Consider the following 10,176-nt stretch of genomic DNA (forward strand, 5'->3'; position numbering starts at 1 on the left):
AGTTATTTTGAGGGGACAGCAAATTTACACTGTTATACAAGCTGTACACTCACTACTTTACATTGTAGCAAAGTGTCATTTCTTCAGTGTTGTCACATGAAAAGATATAATCAAATATTTACAAAAATGTGAGGGGTGTACTCACTTTTGTGAGATACTGTACATACTGCTGAAAAAATAAAGCCCAAGCTGAAAGTTTTTTGGGGTGCACCATGTTTTCATTCATCAGTATCTTCACAAATAAACACAGTCACTACACTACACCGTCAGACAGAGTGATTAAACCTCATTCTGCTGTATTTATACATAGAGATATTTACATTGATGGGCAGCCATACAGCGTGATCATTCTGTAATAACTTTATTTGGTCTCTGTATATAAAGAGACATTTACACTGATGGGTGAACATAATCACCTGATTTTATAAATGTGAGAAATGACATTTGCAGGAAGCTCCCACTTTTTGCTTATGTCTACATAATTGCTAACATTTACAAAATGAACCTCTATTTAATGAAAGTAAACATCCGTGTTTAATAAAAATCTTAATGAAATGAATAAAATAAAAAAATGAGAATGTACAGTTTAGTTTTATACATGTTCTCATATTCATAGCTGTATTTTGTTGTAATGTGACAAGTGATGATCTCAAGGTTTACTGGGTTTTATATGATTCTTATATGATTCTTTTTTTCATACTGTGGGTTTTAGTGAAGTGTATTGAAAACAAACATCGTCAACAACAAACGCAACAATATAGGAGGGGGGGCATGTCACATGATTGGGAGGCTTGGGGGGGCTTTAGTTACAAAAGGTTGAGAACCTTTGGTCTAGTGTATGAATTTTAGAAGGGTAGTATCGTCTCAAATGGAACACTAGCAGTTTTTTACTAGCTGAAAAAATAAGCCATTTCACAGTCAACGGCACATGACGTCAAACGCACGTAACGCGACGCCGCTGGCTTTAGCAGAATACCAACGACAATGGATTTCTTCATTTTACTGTTTATTTCAGCTGTTTCTGTATTTATTATTACCATTTATGCTCAACATGACCTCAGTCACCATCAGACAGAGGTGTAATCGTCAAGTGACAGCAGAAAAACGTGTGTGACCTCCAAGTCCTCTAGGTCTAAGAGTGCTGTAACCTGCAAACTTTATAAAGCAGAGCTTGTGTAGCACGGAAGCATGGCAGTGATGCACGAGTGCAAACGTTAATATCCAAAATGTTACACTGTGTGCAAGGGGTTGGGGAAATTGGTGCGAGCTGCTTAAAAGGTTCAGTTTAAATCAAGTTTATTGTCACCATATGGTGTATTTGCGCACTTGCAGTGTAACTTCTGTTGTTTATCATAATGGGAGTGATCTATTAGTATTGCTACTCACTCACAATGTAGACAGTGATAAACAGTATAGCACAAGTAAGATCTGTAATGTCAAATTAAAACACTATGATCAAAGTAAACATAAGTGAAACAATATGCCTAAAGACTGGGTAAGAGAAACTAAGGTGCAGTGAAAGTGAGATTTTATTATTAATTATTCATTTAGGACTGTAGTTTAATTATCAATGCTGTTTTGTACATCCATAAAAATAATGCGTTCATACTTACAATATAATATAAGTTAATAATAAATTCCATCATGTAAAAATGAAAGAATCATCATAAATGTTATGTTTGTAGTCATTAAATAGTTATGAGGGACACATAAGTAGTAGGTAGATGCATGGTGCCCTCCACTAATATTGGCACCCTTGGTAAATATGAGCAGAGAAGGCTGTGAAAAATTGTTTTTATTGTTTAACTTTTTGATCTTTTGTTAAAATAAATTCACAAAAATACTCTACTCTCATTGATATCAAACAATTGCAAACAAACCAAAGTTTTATTTAAAAAATAAACTTTGTTAAATATAGGTGTGCAACAATTAATGGCACCCTTTTAGTCAATACTTGTGCTACCTCCCTTTGCCAAGATAACAGCTCTGAGACCTCTATCAGCTAGTGGACTCTCCTCTTCAGTTCACCCCACAGGTTTTCTATGGGTTTCAAGTCAGGGGACTGGGATGGCTATGGCAGGACCTTGATTTTGTGGTCAGTAAAAAAGTAATGCATAAATACTATATAATATGAACTTATATATAATATAAACTAATAAGTATTTATGCATTACTTTTTATGGATGCACAAAAAGCAGGATTTAAACTACAGTCCTAAATTAATAATATGGTGTGTGTGTGTGTATTGGGTTCTTTTCAGTCTTATATAATTGTACAAACTGTTGTGTAAAGTTTTAGACTGAAGCTTATATTTGTAACACTCAGTTTGTGGATTTTATTTTAAATAAATGAAGAAAAAAAAAATGGTACTGAAAGTTTGCCTCGGCCCATCCGATTAATCGAAAAAATAATCGGTCAACTAATCGATTATAAAAATAATCATTGGTTGCAGCCCTACTCATTTTATAATTACATTTGAGCATACATAGCTTTGATGACTAGGGGCCAATGTAGTGTTTGGTTACTGCGGCATTCATATGCTTTCAGTACAGTATAGTAGGAATTATTTTAAGGATTATCTAGCCACAGTCTAGGCCAAATGTTCCACAGAGTTCTGCTGATCTGTTATCTCTCCTCCTGGTGACTACGTAGAATATATAAGCCTACCGTCCCTGTCCTTTCAGACTGGGAACTCAAGTGCATTGAGGCCAGAAGTGAACAGCCTTTCAATAATCTCCACCTAGGCACTGTCTTCACAAAAGGAAGTCGGGTACATTTATGTGAAAAAACTGCTATATTATATCAATGGAGAAATGATACTCACACAAAAATAAATAAAGGCAGGTAAGGACTAGACCAATCAGTGCTCAGCACACAATCTTTTGTGACTTCTTGTTACATAGAGGATTGGACATCGGATTGATAATAAAATAACTATTGGCTTCCACAAGTTTGTAAAAATAACATTCCTTAACAGCATAAGCAAATCTCACACAGTGCCACATTTGAACCTCAGAGCAATATCCTTAAGTAGCTAAGTAGCTAAGTTAAAGGTAGTGACAATCAAATCAGGTCTCCAATATATGATTACATCCAGAACTGATTTCAGCATAAGTAATAAATTATTTGAAATTCCTTTAAGCTATAATTTAAAATAAATTCTGCTTTGGATGCAGCGCCTCAATGGGAAGGAGACAAGAGTATTACCCACACCCTTGAATTCCAGACTTGCAAGGCTTTGGGGCAACTTTTTGGGGAAATAAAGATTAAAAATGGGCTCTGGTATTAATCAAATATCCCAAAGGTTCAGAATTTTTTTTTGTCCTTTTGTAACGTATAAGGATGTCTAACGTTTCTGTGAAAATAGTAGACAATATTAGTATAGTATAGTATACTATAGTTTTCACTGGTTCCTGTTTGATAAGATAATACTTTATTAATCCCCAGATGGAAAAATTAGGGTGTCACAGCAGCACATCAAATGTTTTATAAATTGAAGAACCAGACCAAGATAACAATAATAACAAGATGTAAAATATTCATAGAAATGCAGAATGAGCACTAATATCATAGGCTTTAGTGTTTTCAAAGCACTTCCATTAAGTGTCAGAGATGGGCAGATTCTACAGCCATTACAGTCATTCTACCATAAAAAATTTCCCCCACAAGTATAATCTGATGAAATACAAAAGAGTAACTAACTATAACAAATTATTTTATAGTGTCCAAATAATTGCTGATAATCATATGCCTAAGAAAGTCTTTATTGTGCAGGCTTACATTTTATGTTGTTGTATAGGACCACCAAGATTAGTTTCTTTAAACTACTTTAACTACTGTAATGCATGCAGAAGACAGTGAAAATTATTATCAGCTTAAAACATGGAAATCAGCTCTTGCATAATAGGTGTTTGTTTGTTTGTTTGTTTATTTATTTATCTAACTAAATAAAATTTATCTATAAATCTAACTGATTAGGCTCCATTCTGAGGTGATAATGGGCCGTGGCTGTGACCCCAAAAGTCCTGAATTCCAGAGCCATTCATGTACACTTGTCTGCACACCTCTTTTGGATTCCTTCCCATTTAAATCTCTCTTTCTTGATATAAACAATCATTCAGACTTTTCTCACAAAATACTCCGAATGACAAATAATGTTATAGTGTACACCAGGGCTCTACGGTAAAAATTTAAGGAGCACTTGTGTTCCTAATTACAAAAATTTAGGAACACTCAACAATTGAGCACAGGTGAAATTCAGTTTTTGGGTTTTTTAAAAAAAATTTTTAAGCGATGGTAACATTAATGTGCCACAATATAACACACAAGTAGCATGAGAAAACTTGAGCTGGTCATTTATGACAGAATTTAGGAACATAGTGTGAGCCATGACACATTAATTTACCTTCTGATAAACTAACTGTAATATTTTCAGTTAATTTTACAGACTGTATGCGAAAAACAACCGTTAACCTGTTCCACCTTGTAAACAAATACAATAAACATCAATGTTCAGTGTTTGAAGTCTGCTCCTCTTTAATGTATTTAACGCTACACTATTAGACATTTTCCACTGTCATGGTTCTGGGCTGGAGTCAGTTCTGGAACCGCTCTGTGTATATTGTGTACATATCTGAATAATCTCATATAGGATGTGATTGGGCGAGTTCATTTACCCATCAGATGCAAAGTGCTTTAGTTTAACGGTGTTCATTACTGATGCACCGATCAGGATTTTTACGACCGATGCCGATCCAGATACCAATCTTTTTTTGTTTAAACTTTAATCCGGAGGTCGTAAACAGTTAAATGTAAGCTCTATGCTCATGGTCACTGTTAACTGAATTAAAATAATAGCAATGAGAAATACTGTTGGTTAATTGATAAATAAACAAGCATAAAATATTTATTTTTAAATATCTTAAACAATAAAGAGTCCTAATTAAAAGTAGATTAACACAAAAATGATCCATATTAGCAAAAAGGCTAATAGCTTTCTAATGAAATAGCAAACTAAGCTTAATGCCAAATTGATATTAAATGCAACCCATAGTAATTAAACATTATTTCATTTCTCATTTTATTTATATTTTATGAATTTATTATAATATAAATTTTTTTATATATTAAATGATTTATTTATAACGAAGCACATTTTCTGTCTTTACATTTTATTTATTTATTTTTTGTTTGTTTATCAGTTATAGATGGGCTCCCCAGTACAGTGTTGCCATGTCTACTGATAATATTGTGTTTTTGGGGATTAAATCCAAACATGAAAACTGGAGATGACTTTTCTTGTGATATCTGGCAACCGTGAGTTTAAATGAAGTGAATGCGCTGTATTTAGATGTATTTAGATTAGGGTATACATATTATGGTATTTAGATTATATTATTTAGATTAGGGTATCAGTATCTCACAAAAGTGAGTACACCCTTCACATTTTTGTAAATATTTGATTATATCTTTTCATGTGACAAGACTGAAGAAATGACACTTTGCTACAATGTAAAGTAGTGAGTGTACAGCTTGTGTAACAGTGTAAATTTGCTGTCCCCTCAAAATAACTCAACACACAGCCATTAATGTCTAAACCGCTGGCAACAAAAGTGAGTACACCCCTAAGTGAAAATGTCCAAATTGGGCCCAATTAGCCATTTTCCCTCCCCGGTGTCATGTGACTTGTTAGTGTTGACACTATCAATTTGGCTGCAGATCAAATCAAGTGCTTCCTAAACCCTCATTATGTGACAGTTAGCAACCGCCTTTTTCAATACACATAAAAGCTTTTTTTTTAATCATGAGTGGGATTTTATTGGCCTACTTTATATCGTGGCATAAAACGTGAAAATATTCTGAGCTTGTGTTCAATACAGACCTTATTTCAGGGTTTTAACCAAAATCCCATTTAAAAAAACCCATTGATTTGGGCCGATGGAACCAAAGGGCTAAAATGCTAACTTGTTTCCCGGTTTTGGTATTACAAAATGATGTCATCTCCGCGCCACTCTATGGTGACTGGCTGTAAGTTTAGGACGGATGCAAGTGCAGATAAGAGCTTTATTGAAGAGAGGCAGACAAATCCAAAACGTGAGACAATAGTGTGGTTGAAAACCAGCAAAAGGTCAGGGGTTCGGCAAACAGGCGTAAACAAAGCTAAACTAGAATCAAACAACGAGGTCAAGAACAGGACCAAAACTATGAGACCTGAAACTATGAACAAACGCTTGGTACACGGAAAACTTGCGCAACACTTTGCGTCAAGCAATGAGACACGAGGGGTTTAAATGACAAACGTAATTAAGGGTGAACACAAAACAGCTGAGACTAATGATGAAACAGAAGGGAACAACCAATGACAATACAGGGGCGGAGACAGGACAGAAATCATAACAAAGGCACATGTAGAAAGTAAACAAAGTCAACGTCACTAAAAGAGCACGCTGCGAGCTCCAGCGCTTACGCGAGGGGAAATCACGACATTAACATGTTGCTAAATGGGACTACACACGTTGTCAGGGACATTAAACGTCATCACGCTGAACAGGAAAAAACTTTGCAGATAAACTGTTTTAGGTGTGCTGTGCACAATTACCAAAAATAAATAAATAAATAAAGTTTGGAGAAGTTGTGGGAAGCTCGGTGATGGTGATGTTGAAGTTGAGCGACCGTGGTGTAGTTCGTTTATAGCGTACGGTTAGATGTTTATTTCTGGAGATTGTATTTAGGCTTCAAACTTCATAAAAGTTGTTCATTTGTGAAAATGAGCTTGGACAGAACGTGTTAGTGTTGTAAACTTTTGTTGATCACAGAGATTCTTTTTTGCAGTAATCCAAAAGTCTATGTGAAAATCCTATTGGGTTTTTGTGGAGGGAACCGGTGTGATGATAACTTCCGGGTTCCGGTACAAAATGACATCGTCCCTGCACCGCTCTATTGGGTGATTTGTCTGCGTCTCTCCTCCTGTAAACACTGTTATTGACTTTTCTGCATTCGCCTGAATTGTTTTAATTTGGTTGAATATTGTTATATTTGATGCATATTTTCATTTGGTTGATGGTATTTTTATTTTTACTTATCCTATATTTTGGGAACAATTTTATTTATATTTTGCTTCTACGAGATGATGCACTTTAAGAGATGATGCACATTTTATATTAGTTTATATTTTATATATAATGTATTATATATAATGTATTTATGCATTATTTTTCATGGACGCCCAAAAAAGCACCGGTAATTAGGCTACAGTCCTAAATTGATAATAAAATCCCACTTTCACTACACCTTATGCTTTCTGTTACTCACTGCCTTTAGACATATTATTTTACTTTGATCATACTGTTTTAATTAGATTTTACAGATCTTATTCGTTCAACACTGTTTATCACTGCGTCTACACTGTGAGTGAGGAGCAACACAGCCTTGTTACTAATAGATCACTTACAGATCGCTCCCGTTATAATAATCAATAGTATTTACACTGCATCACGCAGATACAGCATATAATGACAATAAACTTGATTTAAACTGAACCTCTTAAACAACTCGCACCAGTTTCTGCTACCCCTTGCACATACTGGAGCATTTTAGATATAAACATAAGTTTGTGCTCGTGCATCACTTTCGTGCTTCCAGGCTACACAAGCTCCATTTTGTAAAGTTTACAGGTTACAGTCATCTTCATGGCATTTAATATAAAACGCATCCCTGCAGCCTTAGAGGACTTGGGTCGTACACTTTTTCCGCTGTCACATGATGATTACGCCTCCGTCTGATGGTGACTGAGGTCACATTATGCATAAAAGGTAACACTGCCTTTGGGTATTCTGCTAAAACTAGCAGAGTCGCATTACGTGTGTTTGACGTCATGTGACATCTTCTGGCTTATACTTCCAGTTAGTAAAAAAAATTGCCCGTGTTCCATTTGAGACAATACTACCCTTCTAAAATTCAGATGCTAGACGGCACAGTGCATAGTGTAAGTTTATAGTATGTTATCTGGGACAAACTTTGGTCTGTACTCTGCGACGCGTGTTTTCGGAAGAGAATTAACGCAATGAGTAAACATGCCGCTCGAAGACCAATTAATCGATAATGAGAGTAGTTGACAACGATTTTCATAATCGATTATTATCGATTTTATTGATTAGTTGTTGCAGCGCTACTGATTTCTTTTTTGTGTGTATATCTCATACTAATTTGTTTCAGAAATTTTAATCAAAAACATAATCTAAGCTTTATCTAGTTTTTAAATTAATGTTATTTATTGAAGCAAAAAAGTTATCCAATACTAACTGGGCCTGTGTGAAAATGTATTTGTCCCCATAGTTAATAATTTCAAAATGCAGTTCCGCTGGACTAGCTGAGACCAGGCCTGATTACTGGAAGCTCTGCTCAATCAAATCTACACTTAAATAGAACTGCTTCAACAGCATGAAGTTGGTTAAAGGTCTTACCCAGTAACACACTATTCCAGATACAACCAGATTAAAAGTTTAAGGGGGCAATTAGTTTTTCACATTGGTGATAGGTGTTGGATAACTTTTTTTTTTTTTTGCTTCAATAAAAATAAAATAAAATAAAAACTATTGTGTGTTGACTCATGTTGCCTTTTTGTTTTATTTTATATTTCGTTTGAAGATCTAAAACTATTAGTATGAGATAAACACAAAAACAGAAGAACTCAAATACTTTTTCACAGCACTGTACAAGAGTATTAGTTCTGGTGGTTCTGAATGCCCAAACTGTTCCAGTAACACATCTGTGAAATAACTGCCAGACTATTTACTGACTCATATCCACACAGATCTTACTCATGGAACAGATCAGCAGATTAGGACTGATTTTATGTATATAATACCATGTAAAACAAGAGTCGTGCATTTGTAGAAATTGTTATTGTTAAATAAAGCACTGTAACAAGTTCCTAGTTACATTTCTTCGAGTTAACTAATGTAACATCGAGGAACGAGGAAGCCTACCTAAAGAACTGAATCTTTTTGAAAAGTTACTGATTAGAAAAAATTCCCGACTTGACCATTGCTTGGTTATTCTATAAAGAAGCTGCATCCTTCCAATATTAAAAGTTTATGATTTATACTCTACCTAATGTGAAAGAATATAGGCTAAGAATGATCGAGTCATTTTATAGGCCTACTGTAAAAAAAAAAAAACACAACAACAACAACAAAAAAACAAACAAAAACAAAACAAACAAAAACCCCAGAGATTACTGTCTATACATCTCAATGTATCTGCTGCGCGTCGTGTTCATTTAAAATGCTCTTATTATCAACAAAGAGAAACGCTGACTTACCACCTGAAGTCATAACAAACGCAGATTCACACTCAACCTTTAGAAAGTTTCACAGTGTAACACACAGTTAGTTATATATAGTTATATATAGTTATATTTCATCCACGTTTTCCAGACCAACGCATTCCAGATTTGTGGTAAGACTCTGAAAAAAGACCATACCATACCATGCACACTGCAGGGAGGATGTTCCTGAAGTTTCATTCTCGGACACCTATTTTACGTAGTTTGATAGTTAAAGCCAAAAAACAATGTTGAGATGACTAATTTTACGGTATTCACAAACTATGGACTTAAGTTATATTCCAAGGTTTTGTAAAACGTGCAATATGTGGAAGAGTGTCCCCCATACACTTCCAAAATGGTATTATCCTTACTGTTCACTAAAAGTTTTCCCATCATTAAGAAACCCTTCTGGTTCGTAGGAACATCAAGAGTGCTGAGCGGTGTCACTAGGTTTAAAATGTACGTCTAACAACTGTAATGAACTTGTAACGTCTCAAAAAGTCACAGAGACCAGACACACAATGGTCTAAATCGGCCTGTGTTAGTTTACCCACCCCCGAATTGAGCTGAAAAGTATGTGACTCCACTTTTTACCGTAAGCGATTACCGTAAAATCCGTATCTGATTACCGTAAAAATAATCATTTGAAAGAGCTTGTTAAACACGACCGTTTCGAAGCAATCCGCCTCTCACTGTTAAACAAAAAGAGCCTACACCTTATATCCTGTCATTTTCTGTTTAATAAGAAAAATAAATACAAAGTAAAAATGAAATATTGGCAGATGAAAGGCTATACAGACCTTTATAGGTGCTGATGCTAAAGTCTGATGATAGGCCTATCATAAAGT

At 34.9% G+C, this 10,176-nt stretch overlaps 1 protein-coding gene across 2 annotated transcripts in view; it reads right to left on the bottom strand.

The window, feature by feature from the left end:
* Positions 1-9,938, bottom strand: part of inavab (innate immunity activator b) — a 29,926-nt gene extending 19,988 nt beyond the window's left edge. Inside the window, exon 1 of one of the 2 annotated variants that reach the window (XM_053653565.1) lies at positions 9,490-9,938. In XM_053653565.1, coding sequence (XP_053509540.1) covers positions 9,490-9,492 — 3 coding nt within the window. In that variant the 5' untranslated portion in view covers positions 9,493-9,938. Of the gene's footprint in view, positions 1-9,322 lie in introns of both variants that reach the window. The other variant, XM_053653567.1, reaches the window with a different exon arrangement.
* Between the last annotated feature and the right edge of the window lie 238 nt (positions 9,939-10,176).

Source organism: Ictalurus furcatus, chromosome 21 (genome assembly GCF_023375685.1).
Source record: "Ictalurus furcatus strain D&B chromosome 21, Billie_1.0, whole genome shotgun sequence".
Taxonomy (NCBI): Eukaryota; Metazoa; Chordata; class Actinopteri; order Siluriformes; family Ictaluridae; genus Ictalurus; species Ictalurus furcatus.